At 46.2% G+C, this 19,995-nt stretch overlaps 1 protein-coding gene across 1 annotated transcript; it reads left to right on the top strand.

Moving 5' to 3' along the window:
- Positions 1-4,033: 4,033 nt before the first annotated feature.
- Positions 4,034-16,095, top strand: LOC108930428 (nuclear receptor subfamily 2 group F member 5). Its single transcript, XM_029248391.1, has 4 exons — positions 4,034-5,125; positions 12,715-12,995; positions 13,164-13,410; positions 14,643-16,095. Exons 1-4 carry the CDS (start codon positions 4,756-4,758, stop codon positions 14,957-14,959), a joined length of 1,215 nt encoding a protein of 404 aa, XP_029104224.1. The 5' UTR covers positions 4,034-4,755; the 3' UTR covers positions 14,960-16,095.
- The last annotated feature ends 3,900 nt before the right edge of the window (positions 16,096-19,995 follow it).

The raw sequence follows: 19,995 nt of genomic DNA, 5'->3' as shown, positions 1-19,995 counted from the left end.
CGTCCCTCATTCTTAAGCCCTGGACTTAATCCTCTGATCCCCCCCTTGCACAAAACCTTTGTAAAGTCACATTCTGCTGGTGTGACACCGAGCTGTAAACCAGGGCAGAGATGAAGATCGGAGGCTGGTTGGATCTAAACCACTGAGAACGGAATTCTGAGGACTGAGGTTTTTGCTTCCATGCATGAGCATGTGGAGTGAGGAGTTCAGAAATGGGTTCCCAAACACAGTGGACAGTGATGCATCATACTACAGTAGTCTAGTGACACATAGGAAGTGTTGATAGTCTAGTCAGGGTATACCAAAGATGGGATGCCACTCCACTGCATGGTAGTCATATTGCTCGATATGAGAGTCTTATGGAACCAGGATCTGCATGCTTTTTGGAGTGTCTGCTGGGATGGCTGTAGGGTAGCCACCTCTCCTCGCACCCTTGGTTTGCCTAGGTATGCAGGAACTTGTTGTGTTTTCAACTTGGAGAAGATCAACCTGAAAATGTGTTTGTCTCAATCACATATTTACACAAAATCTTCAAAGAGTTGCAAATTTGACAGCTAAATTTTCCTGAGCGACCATCTTCAGTCAATTCCATTAATTGCCTACAGGACTCCTCCATCTTTCCTTTAGGGCAGGGTGCTTCTCGGTGGCAGCCGACAGATAGGAAATGAGGGTGAAGCCTACATGGACCCATGCAGCTCACAGTGAGGACTACTAATCTAGTTCCCGCGGTGTGAATCTACCTGGCTTACGAGCGCACCCCCCAGACAGACCCCAGCCAACCACAGGACCATTACTCTAATCCTTCCTTTAATGCCAGGCGTCACACAGAGAGGCTGGTGGATCCATGTTTTTTCAGTCTTCCATAGGGCTCAACTTGGAGCTTCCAGGGTGTGCCTTAAATGAGGGGTTCCTCACACAGTACAGGGAGGAGATTCAGCACCTATTTAACACCATTTTCTATGGCTCTCACAGAGCTGACCTTGTATTCTACGGCAGATACCATAATCCTTGTGTCGACGTTCTTTTATCGAGCATGCATTCGTTATGCCATGAACAGTAAAGGATTAGGCCCAGATTTAGAACATAGAAGTCATGTGTATGAAATTCACTCATTGATTTTGTCATGGCAGTTATACACACAAATCTTCAGATAAAAAGTAAATTTGGATTTTTTTTTCCCCTGCACTACATGTGAGGAAACATTGCATTTCAGATTAATTTTTTGACCTGCGTGCTTGGTTGGAAAAAGGTATAGAACATGCCGAGAGAACAAGGGCACCCTTTAATGGTAAAATAATCCCTGTTGAAGCAGAGGTGGCAGTTGCTATCTTGCCGGGTCTCGTTCCACACTTATTTTGATGACCTAGAACACAGATTCTTACACATGAACAACTATGCATGTAATCTTTCATCTTCGTGGGTCTACAATTAAACTGGAATGAATGTGCTTATTAGGATAGTTGTCCTTTCATGTCCCCAGATAGAGTTACCCTTAATCACCCTGCCACTGTCTGAAGAATGCAATTGGTCAGCCTCCTGTGGCCTGGGGGATGCTCTAATAGTGAGTCAACGGGCTAATTGAAATGGGCTCCAAAAACAGGTAGGGTTACATGTGACAACAATTACTGGGAGCCAAAGGCCATTCTTCTGGCCCGCAGCGCTTGAAGTACTGCGTTCGACCCGTGTTTCTTGAGTGTGTTCTCTTCCTTTTTCTTTGTGTGTGTGTGTGTGTGTGTGTGTGTGTGTGTGTGTGTGTGTGTGTGTTTGGGGGGGGGTCCTGTCCTTAAGATTTCATGTTATATTTCTCACTGTTTCCTAGCTTCCTGCTTGTGTATAAGTAGAATCCATGGAACAGCAGTAAACTAAAGATTTTTTTTTTTTTTTTTTTGAAAAGTAGGTAGGATTCTCTGTTTGCCTGAAGGATGGGTGAGCCCAACTTTAAAACTAAATATAAAAAGAATAAATATAGTCACATTCTCTCCTTGTCATTTACCTCCCTTTAAGCACCTTTCCTCACTGCTCTTTTTCATATTTCAGAAATATCCATGAATTATAAAACATTTCCTAAATTATATAGTGTGTATGAATTATAAAATTCTCTACATTTGCTGTTCCTATATGCTACTTTGTCATTTTGCACTATATTCATATGCCGGTAACTTATTGTCTTATGTGAAATGCAGTTTAATGTTTTTTTTAGTCCCACACTGAATCCAGATTAAAGTCCCTAAATTCTCTTTAAGGGTCTAATGGGATTTCCACTCGTGGGTGGCGATGAACCTTCTGGCGCAGCGCTGCCGGGGTGGGAACACTGGCCTGCGGAAAGGACGCGAAAAAGGGGCTCCATCAGTGGCTTTGCCTCCAAATTGTAGCAAACAACCCGAATACACACACTGTTCCCTTCCAGGGCACCGCTCTGTCCACTTAATCTTTTTTTAAATATATATTTTTTAAAAAAATGCAAACTTCTTAACGCATGTTCAAAATGTCATTTATTTTCTTCAAAGAAAGTGTTTGTGTTTTGGATCCCAGTGGAACAAATCAGACTTTGTTTGGAAAATTTTAGATGAAAATGCGCTACATTGACATTTTCGTTAAATTTATTATTATTAATAACCAATTTTAATTTTTTTTAATCATCTGTATTTTCACAAGTGTGACACCTTTTGTGATCGATGAAAAAGAAACTCTGAAACAACAGAAACGCAAACAAAAATTAGGCCAGAATATAAGAAACGGCGCGAGTGGCGATTTAAGTGATAACGCACATAAACAGGTTCCTTCCTGTAATTATAATAAGTCAACAAAGTGGTACGAACGGTAAAGCAAAAGCAATTATTTAAGAAGGACTAAATGTAAGTTTAACAGTTTCCATTGAAAACCCAAGACGCAACATCAGTCCAAACAAGAATTAAATGAAATGACCCCCCCGACAAACACACACGTTCTGGAACCTTGTCTTTTTTTTTTCTTATTATTTTTTTATTTGTCACTGCCCAAAGCAAACAGTGAACCGTGATCCCCCAGTTTTCCTATTTTGTTTCATAACGACTCGTTTATTTCTCACTTTTTCACTTAACACCTGTAGATAAATAGATGCGCGTCGCCCGTGACCGATGTCCCGTTATTTGTCAGTGATTAATTTCTTCTGTTCACTAGTGCCGAGTTACACGTATGTCTCCTATAGTAACTGGTAACTATTAAACTATTTAACACCTGTTTTTAAAATCCCCTTTTTAAAATTAAACCCATTCAAAGTGTGCTTTTTAGCTGTTTCTAGGCTTTCTGCAATGATTTGTAGGAAATCATGACAAAGAGTTTGTTTTCGGGGTTTTTTTTTTTTTAATTAAACACAACCTCATATTCAGCTTTCCACCAAATTCTTCCCTGGATGTCTAATTTTTATTTTATATATATACAGTTAACATACAAGAGATGTCACACTTCACACCCTCAAATATCCAGGATTAATACTTTCGCAAAAAATCTGTTTACACTATGAATCTACCGAATGTATTGCAGTGAAATTGGGTTCGAGAGATATGTAGGTATGTATTTACGTTTTAATGAATTGTAGCAACATAAATTAATTCAGAATCAGGTGTTATGCGAATTTGACACTTTTCCCGGCAGCTCCCCAGTGTGAAACTGACAAGAACTATTTACTTGCATTTATATAGTATTTATATATATAGTATTTAATGATAATTTAAATAAATTATATCCAGTGGTAGAGGTATATTTGCGACTCAAACTACATTTTGTCCGATGTCTTTCACCGGATTCACTCGCAACTTGTCAACGATCGCTGGTTCCACGAGGACCGCGCAGGGGCGGAGTCAGGCGGCCCAATCCGGGAAAGTCACGCCCCCTTTTATTCACCAACCAATAGGCACAGCTCCAACGTCAGGCACCCGGGTACTCGGCTAAGGGCCTTTGCCCATAAATGGAATGATTGTCCTTATAAGGTTTGCGTCCCGCAGAGCGCGCGCATACGTAAGTATTTAGTGTCACTTTCAAGGATTCTTAATTATGTGTCGCGGAGATGGAGCGGCGTCCCACGGAACAACTGCGCTGCGCTTTCTCAAGTTTTCTTCATAGGAAAATATCGATTTGATTTCTGTGGAATATTTCACGCTCTTGGGGAGTTTATTTGACTCATTTCATCCCATGCGAACCCTGATCAAATCTCATCGTATCTGTCCTTCCGCTGCTATTATTACTCCTTGACTGTCTCGAGCCGAGTCTTTGGTTAATCTTATGGTGCTTATTCTCAAATACTGCCGTAGATCTCATCAGATTGCGCCAAATAATTAGGGGGGACGAGTGAGAAGAAGTAAGATGCGAAGCGCCTCGACGTTCGCTTCCAACGCAGCCTGGGACGCGCAGCTCCTGCCGACGCGGACTTGAAAGCCGCCGCACTTTGTCGGAAGGTGCGTGATGGTCCTGTACGGACTCGTGTCATTCCAGAGCTCGTGAGCCGCGGACTCTGGTTCCTGTCCCCCACCCGTGGACGCGTCCCTGCCTGTCCGTGGGACCCCCCGCGCTGGTCTTCGCCAGATGCGCTGAAATGTGGAGTAAATGGTGACTGTTTGAAACTGCGCGCAGCGGTCAGCGGGTTGGATTGGGACACATTCGCAGGAAAACTCCTCCTGGATGAAGAGGGTCTCTGCAGGGGGGCGCCTCCTCGCCTTGCTCTTCACCAGCACGCGCTCCACTGTGTTACTGCCGTAGGACGAAGTGCGGAGGGGTAGCATGGCAATGGTAGTAAACCAGTGGCAGGAGAACATTGCCGCAGATCCGGGCTCGCAGCTGCAGATGTGCGGCCAGGAGCCCGGTGGTGGGACGCCAGGGACCCCCTCCGGCTCCACGCCGGGAAACGACGCGCTGTCCGGGGACAAGCTGCCCAACGTGGACTGCATGGTGTGCGGGGACAAGTCGAGCGGGAAGCACTACGGCCAGTTCACCTGCGAGGGCTGCAAGAGCTTCTTCAAGCGCTCCGTGCGCCGGAACCTGAGCTACACGTGCCGCGGGAACCGGGACTGTCCCATCGACCAGCACCACCGCAACCAGTGCCAGTACTGCCGCCTCAAGAAGTGTCTCAAAGTGGGCATGAGGAGGGAAGGTGAGTGCGCGTCCCGCGGAGCGAGCCGACACGGTGACGGTACGGGGCTACCCGTGGCTTCCCGTAGCCGTACACGGGAAGTCGGGTGGGGTGTACGGCTACGGGAAGCCACGGGTAGCCCGGATCAATGTCTTCTTCTTCTTCTTATTATTATATTATTATTATTATTATTATTATTATTATTATTATTGTAATAATAATAGTAGTAGTAGTGTAAAAACTGAGTCATCGCTTTTACAGCAGCTAATATGATGTGATAATAATTACTTCTATTATAGTAAAGTATCGTCAGCAGTTTGTTTGGATGCTGCCCATAATCTTGTTGCGCCCTGTGAGCGGAAAGAATTTTTTTGCCCCTCTGCTGCTACAGAAATGACTCTGCGGTAATTGCGCTCGAAACGCGGCCCCTGTTGGAAGCGCGCGCTCCAAGGGCCCCTCGCGCGCTGCGCGTGTTGACGTTGCGGCATCGTGTGTGTGTTGTATTATTGCGTGTGTATTGCGCGTGATTGCGGGCGGTTCTGCTGCTGCGATGGGAACGGGGATAATCGCCCTTCAGCCCGTACCTGTCGGTTCGGACCCAAGTCTGGGCCCCAGGCAGGCTGGACCTCGTCCAGTGAGTTGAGTTGGAAAAATGTGTGAGTTTATTATAACCCTGAAAAAAAAAATACTTACTGAAAATCGCAGCCCGATACAACAAGCCAGGGTCGCGCGGACACGGCAAAAAAATTGCGCGTAAAACTTGTGGTGCGAATCACACAAAATCAACAGTACGAATAATTAACGTGGTTTAAAAAAATGGACTGTCATTAAAATAGAGGTAGTAAAAATGTTAAAAGAAAAAAAAAAAAAACCACTGTACCACACTACTGCCCCCTATTACACTGCTGCTTCCTACTCACAGTACTGCCCTGTACTACACTACTACTCCATTGCCCCATACTACAGCACTACACTACCACACTGCTGCCCTGTACTACAGTACTGCCCCTTACTACACTTCTACACTACTCCCTACATTACAGCACTACACTACTTCCTTCTATTACACTACTACCCTGTACTACAGTACTGCACTGCCCCACTGCTGCCCCCTACTACATTACTTGGCGGTCACAGAGATATTCCATAACATTTGGCAAGATAAGGGCTAATTACTCCCTTAAATGCACCTTTAGTCCTGTAATTCATAGTCACACAAATTATGTTCTTGAATAGTTAATGCAATATTTCAGCCCCCAGTTATAAATATCTGAAAATGTTCCTCCATATTGCGACTTCCCCAAGGCAGGTTCGTGATGCTTCACGATCGATTGACCCCACGAGAAACGGCCGACATGCGTGGGATTTCTGCCCTTCTGCCTAACGTCCGTTGACTTTGGAGGAAAACTGATTCCTTGCATTATTGTAACTCTCAGCATTTTAGAGCAAACGCTAAAGAAGAGACATTTAAACGCTGTACACCTGGACTTCACCTCCTCTTAACATCAAAGGTTGACGTGACCTTCCACACCTGAGGATATGAGCTTTTATTTCTTAAATAGTATTTGTTTCAATTGTATTTCAGTTATTCGGCACAAGAAATCAGGGGTACTTCGTATCTGGCATTAATCCCATTAGTCATTTTTCATTAAAAGCATAATTTGGCTCCAGATGACATTTTTTTTCTCAGTTTCCAGTTATTTATAATATTCGTATAAAATTTTAATTTATAAAATCCAGTTCACATATAAAATTTCCACTACAGTGTAATAACAACTTATTCTGTTTCTTTGGCGGGTTTACAGCTGCAGTATTTTGTTTAGATAACACATGAAGTAAATATTAATGTGGCCTGTACAACAATGGAAATAAACCTTTTTTAGGTAATATTTTTGTTTTGTGTTTTATTTTCTGCCCGTCGATCTTAAATATGTAAGATTACAGCAACACTCTGAAGCAAAGGCATCAATAATGGAAGAGATTTCAGTTAATATTAAAATGTATGCTGTAGTCTCTTCTTTTCTTGGGTGGCTAAAGTGTTTAATACATTTGAGATCACGCTGCGCCTCCCTTTCCCCCTTGCTCTGGTGTCCATACATGAGTCACGGGGCCTCCGCGGTATTGCCAGTCACCTGACGGACACTCGGAGAGGCCTCTTGGAGCAGCTTGCATTGTGCCGCTGTTCCGGTCAGCACCGAAGTGACCGAAACACAGTATCCATTGTGAATCGGTGACCCTGCAGGGCAGCGCGAGGAGAGCCACTTTTAGCACTTACTTTGGGGGTGATGGAGTGGGGGAGGGGTTGGGTGTTGTGTTTGGGTGGAAATGAGGGGTTCACAAAGGACTGCGGTGAAAAACGTAAGACGGGAGCGTGTAACGTCTCAGAAGGCGGGTTTGCCGAGCCTCTCTGCTGTAAAGAAAGGAGTCCTCGTTTTTTTTTAACATTTGCAGGAGGGTGAAGAATTAATGTATTAGGTGTGCTTTCGGGAAATGATCAGGAAGCTGTGACAGTCATCTGCCTAATAAATCCAGTGCCTAATAAAAATGTGATTGTCGGGGTGATGCCTGAACGTTGATTTTTATAGCCAGCTTGTAACATTGTGGCGTGAAAGTGTGCAGTCGTATGGTTATAGAGCTCCACTAAAAGAACACACTCGTTTGGCTGTGATGGGCGTTGAATGTTCATCCTTTTTTGTGAAAGCTTGGTTAAGTTTAATAAAAAGTCAAATAGATTTGCACTAAACCATAAACAATGTGGCTCTTTAAATCACAAATCGTTGGAAGTTCTCTCTGGGTTCATCTCTCCCTTTGCCTGTGTTTTGCACCGTAAAATTTTTTTCCCTCTATCGTACTGATCAGTGTGTTGCCTGAATATAACTGCGCCCCGTGGTGGGTTGTCGTGCTCCGTGGATGAGTTTGCTCGTGGATAATCCTGCTGTCGTCAGCTTCCCGTTTCCTGGAAGGTGCTACAAGTATCGGGATCTCGGAAACGAGCGAGCCGTGCTGGCTAATAATGAGAGTGTTGGGGTTCGAGGGGCGAGAGACACCTGGGTTTCTTACGAGTTCTCTGGGAAGGAGGTGAGGTGCACAGCTCATAGATTCACTTCTTCCCACTTGCTATTAATATTGGTAATTTGTCATTGCTTGAGTAATGTAATCAAGTAAATTGATCAGATGATTCCTGAAAAATCCCAACTGCATGAGGAAGTAACACAGTAATAGATGAGTTACAGCCTTGAGTCACTTGTTTTACCCCCATATCACTTACATTTACTCATACAGCTGATGCTTTGTAGGAGTTTACAGTGCTGGGTTATTTACTTGTTGGTACCTCGCTCGAAAGGGTACTACTACAATCAGCAGGTTTGAACCTGCGGCCGTTGGAAGCGAAGACGACAACTCTACCTACTGCACTGTCAGCTTTTAGATGTACAACTAAATGATGCTGAACTGGTGATTTAACCGGCATTGTGAGGAACGCAGCACTAAGTGTATACATTCTATGTTAAGGTTGTATTTGATGGCATTAACTTGACATCTGTTAACACCCACCTAGTCGCTGAGACTTAAATAGAATAAATAAAATATTTCTAAAATAAACAGGATGCATTTAGTTTGATTGTGGTTGCCGGTGTCCTGTAGGAGGGAGGACAGTCCCACGCAAGGAACTGGCTATTAGGGATACGGACAAAGGGAACTGGCTACCTGAGCGTCTGCAACAATGGTGTAAATCGTCTGGTTTTCATGTGTGTGTGCGTGCGTGTGTGTGTGTGTTTGTGCGCGCACTTCCTTTCTGCAGGTTTTTACACCCAAAAGCCTTTGCAAAGCTCAGTGTTCATTTCCCCGGAAATGGCCAAATCGCAGAGGTCCCAGAAAGGGCAGCTGCGGCGGCTGCTCAGCCGAAAGTTCCCATCATTCGCGGGTCCGAGCCGCAGTCGTCCGGAAACAGAAGTTAAACGTTGGTGTGCTTTTGGGATATTTGCGTAACGCTCCTCCTTCCATCTTTCCCCGCTGCTCCCGGCGACTGTAGCCCCGATCGTACTCTTTAGAGCCACATCCGCCGGCAGCCGCTTGTCCTCTCCTCAGGCAGCTAGCTGACCCGACCGTTTATGACAGTTTAGTCATTTGAGTTCCGTTTACGGTCAGAGTCGACGCTCCCAACGACCTAGAGGAGGAAAGGTGTCAAACCGCCAGGTCTCTTCTGAACAACCTTCTATGTGTCCAGGGCCGAAGATGGCGTAGCGGGCAGAAGATGGCGTACAGATTAGAGCCCCCACGGTGACTCGAAAGAACGGGGATGGCGCGTGCGCGCACGCACACTCCAAGCCCAAATAGAGAGCTCCTCGGGTAGCCCCTCGGGTGGACTGGACCGCTGCCTGCTTGTAACGGTAGCGCTGAAGAGTCAGAACTACCGTTCACCTCTCCGGTTTTATTCAGCGGTGCTCCCGATGCGTCATGGGTGCAGCTTCATCTGTGTGTAGTTGAAGAACAAGGTCGGTTTCAGGCAGCGAGACTGACATGTGTGTTTGTGTGTTCTGTATTGTGTCTATGTTAGAGACCTCATCAGCGGCGATGGCGTGAACTTTGGGTTCTGCTGCTGTTTACCAGTTGCCCCAAGCCGAGGGGGTCAAGCCTAAGACAAAGAGACAGATGTATCCCACGGCAACGCAGCCGGTAGAATGCGTCCAGGACTCTTTCCGCTCCCCTACACGGCATGGACGGGCCGCGAGCGCGGATCCCAGAGACATCCGCTCCCGCGGCCACCGCGTCCCCCCGCATGGGCTCGCACAGATCCGGCGCTGTGGGAAATGTGGGTCAGCGCAAGCCAGACATGAATAATGGAGCACAGGGGGTGGGGGGCGAGTTGCTACAAATCGGCCAGTGTAAATACAGCCATGCCCCTAACGAGCGCTGATCTGTATTTACGGTCAGAAACGCTGGCGTCCCGTCCCGTCCCGTCCCTCGGACCCAGGCACGCCTCACCCGGCATGTGAAGGGTCTCTCACTTAGCCCCTCATGGTAGGGGGTGTTTGCGGGGGAGCGCCGCAGATGGGTGAAACGTATAACAGTTTTACGCACACTTTTTCCACTGCGTGTGTCCCCACTCGTGATTTCTTTCGGTTCAGTCCAAGCACAGCACGAGTTAAACATTTCTACGTCACTTGGCTCATGCAACATGCAAGATGTGACAGAGCAGAAGACGGGCAGCGCAGACGGGACGCCCAGGTGCTCGGTTGAAGCGAGTCGAGCGCAGCCTCACGCTGATGATGTGTGACGTACTGGAATCGACAGCTAAATTGCCCGACTGTTGACTGCTGCACAGGTCCAGCACGTGTGGTTTAAGCGCTCAGACATCCCACTCCCTAATAAAATGTTGCATCTCCATTGCCAGTCCTTGACATCACCCTTCTGGATTCTAGAACTTTCTCCTTGAGCTCCATTCTGTTATTAAGTATTTGTTCTGAGAAGTGGGAGTGACTTAATGGGCACTGAAGCCCGCATTTATCTTCCGGGTTCTACTTATTACCTCTGTGTCGAGAAGCAGTATTTGGCTCACACTCGACAAAGTCCCATACTGCTGCCTTCCGGAGACCGAGGCCTCTCAGACCAGGGTCAGTCGGACCGGGGCAACTGTCCATGCGGAGGACAGATGTGTTGGCTGGACCTTCACTATGGAACTTGAATCCTTCAGTTTAAGCCCAGGAACCTCAACATCTAGTTCTGCAAGTTCTTTATGTGCTAATTCATCCTGGATCACAATCAAGAGCACAAATTTTGTAGCATCTTACTTTGCCTTTTCATCGTTGACCTTAAAAACTACCGGTGCGACCACCATGGGCTGTTATGTAGACAATAAATGACGGCAAAGTGGAACTAATCCAAGAGTGATGTTGGTTAATATGACGCCGAAACGCACAAAAGCACAAAAATAATTTGAAATGTGAGCTGGCTGAGGTCTTGGGCGATGCAACCTCTTTCATAAGATTTCTGAATGAGTTCATCATGAACACATTGGTTCATTCACTTCCTCTTGGAGGCAGTTTAGTTGTTGTGCAAAAGGTGGTGCCACTGAGTCAGAGGATGCATTGTGCAGCATACCGATTTGTTCTCACCTAACTGAGGTCATCGAGAAGAGATCGGCGTTTGAAGGACACGTTTTCGCCATTTCGATTTAGCTTTTTGTGTTTCTCGTGATATTTTGTGAAAGTGTTCCATTAATGCAAAAAATTTCAGACTGTGATTAGGGCTGTAGTTGGAATCGGATAGCTTGGTTTCATTGAGACTCGAACATGACTCCTCCCTGGGACCAGATCTTCTGAATTTTTTAATTTTTTGTGATTTAATGAGTAATGAAAATATGCCCCACCACTGTGATTTTAAACTGCCCTACCCACCTCCAGGCCACTTGGGTTAGGGCTCATTCCCCCCACCCTGTCGGAGCTCTGTAATTGATTCGATAATGTTGAGCTTGACGGGCTCAACGTTTTAATTGAGTAGTTTTGATAACAGTCAGTCTCTGGAGACGCTCAAGAGAGTGGGGTGTGGAACCAGTGGCCTTCTAAACCTTCCCGTCCATGGAGGAACCCTTTCCACTGGGGTCTATCTGAAGTGTAGGTACTTCAAATGACACTTGGATTTCGGCCTTGTAGAAAGGTAGTAAGCCTCTTAGAATGGATGGGTAAGTTGTATGTCTTCGCAGTGAAAACTGTTTGAGAGAGACGTGTTGTTTTTCTACACCAGGAATACCTCCTTATCTAAGCTGCAACCCCCTCTCTTCCCCCCCATCCTGACCTGACACGCATCGGCCTGAAGCTCACAAAAACACTGGTTGCACTTTTCAAAACACTTCATTGCCACAAGCGTATGGAGGGATTTCACATGGAAGAAGGTTTGCTGAACGTTTGCTGCTTCACAAGGTCTTCTAGCCAGCCAATAAGAGCGGAACGTCATCGGCTGGCTCCCCCACCCCCCCCACCTCTGACTTGGGCATTTCCTACTCCAAGGGTTGTCAGGACTCTGGGTAAACTCTGGACTTCCATGTTGGCAGCAGCTTACTTTTATATAAAAACTCAGTTCTCGTTAATCCCAGTAATTGTCAGACTTGGGAGTCAAACCAACATTCTTTCTACTGGTAACAAAAAGCTGTCAGTTGAAAAATCAACTGAGACTGGCCACCACTCTTCTTATAATAGAACACATTTTAGGGGGGAATAAAGCCTGTTGTGTGAATTAACCATTTCTGAAACTACTGGTGTCAATATGGTGTCATTCTCTCAATAGCTGAAACATTGAATGACAACTCATCACCTGTCTTTGAAAACCAATTTATTATCTAAATCTCACGCAACAGCCAGTGTCTTATGTTTGATCATATGCTAAATGAAAGTGACAATTGTGCCCTTTCATGATCTGAACAACCCTGCTTGAGTCTGCTGATTGACAGGGCCATTCAGAACCTTTGTCATCTTTGTGCATTAATGAATGCATTCATAAATGTTTTGCCTAATGCTTGAACTGGCACATGGTGGTTCTCATCTTCCTGGTTTTAGCAATTTTTGCACTCTGTCTTCTCTGTTTAACCTTTTTTGTCTCTGTTCTGTGCCCCCTAGCTGTCCAGCGGGGGCGCATGTCCAACTCTCAGTCTAGCCCTGGTCAATACCTGGCCAACAACAGTGAGCCGTACAATGGGCAGCCCTACCTGTCAGGCTTCATATCACTGCTGCTGAGGGCCGAGCCCTACCCTACCTCCCGCTACGGCGCCCAATGCATGCAGTCCAACAACCTGATGGGCATTGAGAACATCTGCGAGCTGGCTGCCCGGCTGCTCTTCAGTGCTGTGGAGTGGGCAAAGAACATCCCTTTCTTCCCTGACCTCCAGCTCATGGATCAGGTAAAATCCATTGAATTCATCCTCTAGGTGAGATCCAGAAGTGCTAAAGGTCCCAGGAGCATTGCTTATACCAAACGGCATCTTGCCATGTTGACTGATACCATTTGGATTATCTTCCTGAAGGTTTTTGTTGTCTTGGTTGACACGTGGCCTTCCGCTGTCCCATAGGTAGCACTTTTGCGAATGTCATGGAGTGAGCTCTTTGTCCTGAATGCTGCTCAGTGCTCCATGCCTCTACACGTGGCACCCCTGTTAGCAGCTGCCGGTCTGCATGCCTCACCCATGTCTGCTGAGCGCGTGGTGGCCTTTATGGACCACATCCGCGTCTTCCAAGAACAAGTGGAGAAGCTGAAGGCACTGCAGGTGGACACGGCCGAATACTCCTGCCTTAAGTCCATCGTGCTCTTCACCTCTGGTCAGTAATTTGTTCAAAACAATTACTTGAATGTTTCATGATTTGATTACACAACAAACAATGAAAGAGCACCACTCACTGTGCCAGACCAGCGTTTGTTAGCCAGACATGCCTCTGGTTCTTTTCATTACCATGTAAGGCAACAGTAGTGAACAACATCCTTTACCAGATTTGGTTACCTTTTCAAACAGTGGTTGAAATACTTACACGTTTCCCCATGTTATTTTCCATGGATGTCCTAGTGTAGTTGTCAGAATGCGTCACACCCTGTCCCACCCAGACAGATCAAATCTGACACCAGCAGATAGAAGTGGTGGGAGGGAGGTTGATGTTTACAACAATTCCATCTCCCCACTAAGCTTGTCAGAAACACTTAGCAAGTGCCTTGCACGGACCCTTGTTGTCATCCCCTGCTCATATTCAAGCTTTTCATTCATTATTGAAACCAACTAGCAGAACCCCCTTACACTAGATAAATAATGCATGATTCTGGGGCTGCATATGTGATTTGGCTCTGCCTGGCCCTGACCTAAATAACCTCTATAGTCCAGGGATGTTGATGTGATCTTTGCTCCAGGCCCCACGTTTATCGCCCGATTCCTCTGTCCCTGCTGAGGCCGGCTCGTGTAGACTGACTGGGACCAGAACAATTAACCTCTACCTCCCACTCCTCATGCTTGCTGTACCTTGTTCTTCTTAATCTGTAGAACTGAGCATGAGACACATGTTGGATCTCTTCTAGCAACCAGCTCCAAAAATGACAGGATTGCATTTGGTCTAAATGCTTCATTGGACACTCATCCCTCGTTTCACCTTTTTCCCCACCTGTCATACACTATACTGCAGTGCCTACATTACACTGTATGATAAAGAGAGGATTGGGGACAATCGAGGGTGCCCCCCAGACCCAAGGATAAGTTCATTTCCAAAAGCACGTGCCATGACGTACTAGTGACTGACATCATATTGACAGAGCATCTCTGTACTTACTCTTCATACATTTCCTGTACTTCTGCATACCCACTTCTGTTTTTGCACTACTGGTATGTACGACTGTAACATGTCTGCTTTGTCTTTACTGGATTTGTCCCGATCCTTTTAAAACAGCTATACCGATTTGACCCTCGACTGACAGCGGTTTCCACATGTGAACCAAAGATGAAGTCCCACAGTAAGAATGCACTTTGAATGGCAGCACTGATTTTCCCACCATCACTGCCTTTGTCCTGCAGATGCCATGGGTCTGTCAGATGTGGCCCATGTGGAAAGCATCCAGGAGAAGTCCCAGTGTGCCCTGGAGGAGTACGTACGCAACCAGTACCCCGGGCAGCCCAATCGCTTCGGCCGACTCCTGCTGCGTCTGCCCTCGTTGCGCATCGTCTCCTCGCCCGTCATCGAGCAGCTTTTCTTTGTGCGCCTGGTGGGCAAGACCCCCATTGAGACGCTGCTGCGGGACATGCTGCTCTCTGGCTCCAGCTACAACTGGCCCTATGTACCCATGCAGAGGGACCGGCCGCTCTCCCTCCACTACAATGAGAATGGGCCCTGACCACTTTTCCCCCACTACCATGCCCACCCCGCCCCGCCTCACCCCACCCCACCCCATCCCCAACTCTTTTATCGCTCAGGGATGCAGCCCACCGAATAGACCCAGCCCCTCACACCTCTCCCTCTTCAGCACTGATCACACACTAAGGCATCTCCGATACAGACTTTCATAATGCAAGGACACGATTCTGAAATGCCTCATATTCTTTCGAACCTTCCACGTCAGTGAGGACCTGGAGTTGGTATGAGCCCAAGGCAGCCATGTTGACTCTCACCGCTCCCTCATCCCTCATGTCTGAGCTCATCTGCCAGTTCGTGGACCTGAGAGGTGCCAGAAACCTCAACTCTGGTTCCCAATGTGCCTGTAGGGTTATCTTTATTACCTAACATGTCCATAAGAATGAATTGCAGGTGCCTCCCTTGGACTGGCACCAACGTATTTAGTCCTGTGACCTCAGAAGGCTTCGTGGAGCAGAAAGGAACTTTATACTCCTGCTGGACGTGACACTGTCGGCTTCGGTCAAGGCCAAACCAAAGGTATAGTGGGGCCAAAACGGATGGGCAAGATCTGTTGCATCTCAACAAATGGCAAGAGACTGAAACGCCTCGTCGCCGTTTTGTCCACAAACTGGTGGTTGGACAAAGTCTCAAGACTTGGGCCATGGTGGCAGTGCATGGGTAACGACTGGGAACCAATGTCCAACAGAAGGGTCATGGTGTACAGGCAGATGTGCCATTTCAGATGCATCGATGAACGGTTCTCGACCTCTGGGGTGCAAAAAGAAGCACTTGGGCCCCCCTCACGTGTGTGTGCGCGCAGGGCTGAGAGCTGCCGGCACAGTCGCTCGCCCCTCCACCCCGGTGTGGGCTTGAACTGGTTAAGGGAGGAGGATACCTGTTGTAGTATAGCTATCACAAAATGTTTTTTTTTGTGTTGTACTCAGTGATACGAAGCGTACAGAACCAGTCATCTCTTGTGATGCATGGAAGAGTGAAAGAGAATATTGCAGAAATCGGGATTGTTTGGAATCGTAAGCCATTGGGACGGTGGGAAGATGAACGTATCTGTGATCGCTCTTAGTTTGAGGAATGTTTCTACTAGAATTTTTTTTTTTTTGTTCTTTATGATGACATCAGTCCGAATCCATTGAATAAAAATGGATGATTCTCAGAATGCTTGGTGCTTGTTTTGCTTGAACCATGACGCTCCCTGCAGTGTTGCTGTACCTATAGCTGGTGTTGCAGTCCTGCACCATGGCTTTGTCCCTCCTCCGAGATAGACCCTGTACTGCAGAGACAATGAAGTGGAATATATACTAAAATGGGAAAGTATTTTGATGATCATATGAGCCAAACACATTTTATGTTCCAAAGGAAAAAGGGTCGTTTTAGCTTTTCTATAACAATTATTGCGGTAACTTTACTCAAGAAAAGATTTTCGAATCTTTAGTTATCCTTGTCAGTAATGAACATCTCTCTCTCTCAAATTCATCTGAAGCCTTATTTAAACGGTTGCAATTTATTTAAGTAAGCAGATGGTTTCGTCCAAAGTGGATTTCGTAATTTCCATTTTTACTCTGGATATTTCTGCTGAACTTGAGGATGAGAATCTATCCCAAGTGACCCACCGCATCCCCTTTCAAGCATTCAACGGTATTTCTGTCGTAGGTCCACATCTGTTACTGCTAGGCTTTCGGCTGTCCTGATGAATAAGTGACAAGAGCTGAAACTTTCCAAGCTGATACGTTGGGGGGCACGTAAGGAGGGGGTTTAACCTGTGCCCCCACCCCCAACGCCACCGCTCACTTGCACACCTGCCTTCGTGGAATGCTGGTTAAGTCTCAGTGGTGAGTTACGATCTCGTTCCAGAGCTGTCATCCCGAGGCTCTACCCTTGTGACCTTACCATAGTAATCCTCTTATCATTTTTTTCTTGCATTGATCTGTGCTGTCTGAGCTATAAGATGTGCGATGAGACCCTCGGTCTTCCATTGTCCTAAAACGTGCAAAAATAAAACAAGTGTTTGAATTTTATGAGAGAATTAAAAAAGATGAAGTGAAACTTATACCAGGCAGAGTCTTGAAGATTTATGTCATCTCCGGACGGATGCTTCGCTTCTCATGCTGGCTATAAAATGGGTTGTTTTGCTCGCGGCAAAAGCACGTCTTTCGTCCTGGCAAGCAATTGCAGACAAAAGCGTACGTTTTGTAGGCACGCCGCACTCAAATGTCAAGGACTGTCGGCACAGAAGTCACGGGCAGTTTAATTATCAATGACCTCTCCGTTGCTGGCACATGTACCCCCCCCCCGCCAAACAACGATAACGCACGTCAGATGGGACAAAAGTGCAGGGCCGTGCATTTCTGAGCACACAACCTTTGCCATTCAATCAATTTCAATTTCGGCTTCCACCCACATTTGGCAAGTCCATCCGTGCCAAAGGGGACAATGAAATTCAGCTCCCTAATATTGCACAAAGAGCGCTGCATAAATAGACGCCGGAGCGGCGCTTTAACCGGCGCGTCTGCTGCGGAGACACTTTGCCTGCCTCCAGGGGGTTTCTGCTGGCTGGCGGAGTCAAAATCAATAAGCGCAACATCAAGCTGAATTGAGGTCGCCCTTCATCTTTTGCTGGGGCAACTCCCTATGGAGGCGCGGTACTGCTGCGGTGGTCAGCTGGTGGCCTGTCTCGGCCCAGATGGACCACCATGACACAGGACCACTGAGGTGTGTGCTTCAGTGTGTGCCAGATAAAGCCTGCTCTTCAAAGACCAGGGAAGGTGCATTGGCTTCACATTATTACATTATTATTATTATAAGAAAAATTTTGGCCCATTTCATCATCTAGTCTTGAGAATGGACATGAAGGAACAAAAACTGACAGTGAGCTTCAATACATGTTGGTCCAATGTCCACACCACTGTTGAGACTTTCACGTCCAGACCCAAGGCACAAAATGTCACGGAAATGGGTTGAATGACGATCCTGTCAACCTGTGATGCGCAAAAAATGAGAATTTAGCATGAATAAAACATCGCTATGCTGCTGCTATGAAGGCAGATTAATGAATATAAACAAGCACTGATTTTTTTCCTTCAGTAACCCTTAAATACAACTCGAACATGAGGTGAAACGTTTTCCTTCTTTTTTTCTGGACAACATTACAAATCTCTAAAACTTTGGTACTGTGATGTCATGATTCTTCTTACAGATTTTGCAGTACGTTTGCGCAACGGTAAGCAGGCAAAACTTAACTGAAAACCCAAGTGCTAAATTAGTTTTCCTCCTGAAATCTTCTCAGAACTTTGCAAAAATAGCCTTAATCCAAAGCAAATGATACTCATCTGGGAAGCTGAGGCCGTCGATCGGTAATACCGTCGCCAGAACAGCGCGCGCTCAGTGTCTCCCCTCTATAAATGCTTCATGAGCAGATGCTTCTGATACATAGAAATGCTATCAATACCGATGTGGGAGAACGTTCTCCTGAAGCTCGCTAAGCTTCCCGCCATCAATATTGATGGAATGGCCTCTCGGCCCGGCCGCACGTTGGCGCACGGAGATGGTGACGACGGGAGGAGCACCTGGGACAAGCCGTCAAGATGAGAATGCCGACTGACGGATCCGACGGGCCCATTTCCACACTTAATCCCAGCGCACCGCCGCTTCCTGACGGATCATTTATTCATGGTGGGATGCGTATCCTGGCCGCCTGGAATTGCCAGACTCTGGGGAGTGTGAAAGTGCCATGTTGGATAACAAACCTCATCACAAATATTGAAACACGGTGATTTAAATTAAATAAATTTCATAATATAAAATGATGTCATGCCTTATTGGTAATTTATCAGAAAAATCTTTTTTTTTTTTTTTTTTTTTCATTTTGAAAGCATTTAAGAGGGGTTCCTAAATTTCCCTGTAGAAGGATTTTTGAAGTCTCAGCAATAACCAGTGAACTATATCTTCTAAAAATATGTACAGGAGCCTATAGCCTAAATCTGACAGCACATTAGCTTTTCATGATGCCTGCAATATGTAGGATCTAGGAAACGGCCTGCATGCAGTTCAATTTATTTCACTGTGTTTCTCTATATTATTTATATATATATATATATATATATATATATATATATATATATATAATATAGTGTGTGTGTGTGTATATATATATATATATATATATACTATTTATTATGCCATAATTATGTATATAATATATATACATAGAGGGGCGCAGGGGCGCGGTGGCGCAGTGGGTTGGACCGCAGTCCTGCTCTCCGGTGGGTCTGGGGTTCAAGTCCCGCTTGGGGTGCCTTGCGATGGACTGGCGTCCCGTCCTGGGTGTGTCCCCTCCCTCTCTCCAGCCTTACGCCCTGTGTTGCCGGGTAGGCTCCGGTTTCCCGTGACCCCGTATGGGACAAGCGGTTCTGAAAATGTGTGTGTGTGTGTATATATACATACAGATGCTCCTCCGCTTATGATGGTTCGACTTACGATTTTCCGAAGTTACGATGGTACGATAACGATACGCGCTCGGTAGAATTCGTACTTGAATTTTGATCCGTTTCTGCACTTGCAATATGCGGTACGATATTCTCTCCCCATGCTGGGTGATGGCAGCGAGCCCCAGCATCCACTCAAACGCACTCGCAGTCTCTGTAGCGATCACGCCAACGAGTGTAAACAACCGATACCGTGTTGAAAACATTTTTCTCTTGTGTGTTTTTGCATCCCATCATATCTACCAAACGCCCATGTGTCTCCTGCTTAAATTTGCCCAGCTGTAGGCTATGCTAAGCTTTCTGAGCACGTTTAAGGTAGGCTAGGCTATGATGTCCGGTAGGTACAGCACTGTGTTTTTTCGACTTGCGATTTTTCCACTTGCGACGGGTTTATCGGAACGTGACCCCATCGTATGTCGAGGAGCATCTGTCATCTATACTGTCTTTTTCAAGGCTGGCAAAATGATTTCTGCAGTTCCTTTCGATGGTCTCCACTCAGTGGCTGCTCATTCACTAGGCGACCTGCTGCTCCAGGTTA

The sequence above is a fragment of the Scleropages formosus genome, chromosome 23, assembly GCF_900964775.1.
Source record: "Scleropages formosus chromosome 23, fSclFor1.1, whole genome shotgun sequence".
NCBI lineage: Eukaryota > Metazoa > Chordata > Actinopteri > Osteoglossiformes > Osteoglossidae > Scleropages > Scleropages formosus.
Note: the sequence above shows the minus strand (reverse complement) of the source record. Positions and strands in the feature narration are given on the sequence as shown.

Bases quoted from the DNA above. Each gene is read 5' to 3' on its own strand.
- LOC108930428 (XM_029248391.1), top strand. From the start codon at position 4,756: ATGGCAATGGTAGTAAACCAGTGGCAGGAGAACATTGCCGCAGATCCG. The intron at 5,126-12,714 runs GTGAGTGCGCGT...TGTGCCCCCTAG, and splicing joins AGTGGGCATGAGGAGGGAAG to CTGTCCAGCGGGGGCGCATG. The intron at 12,996-13,163 runs GTAAAATCCATT...GCTGTCCCATAG, and splicing joins ACCTCCAGCTCATGGATCAG to GTAGCACTTTTGCGAATGTC.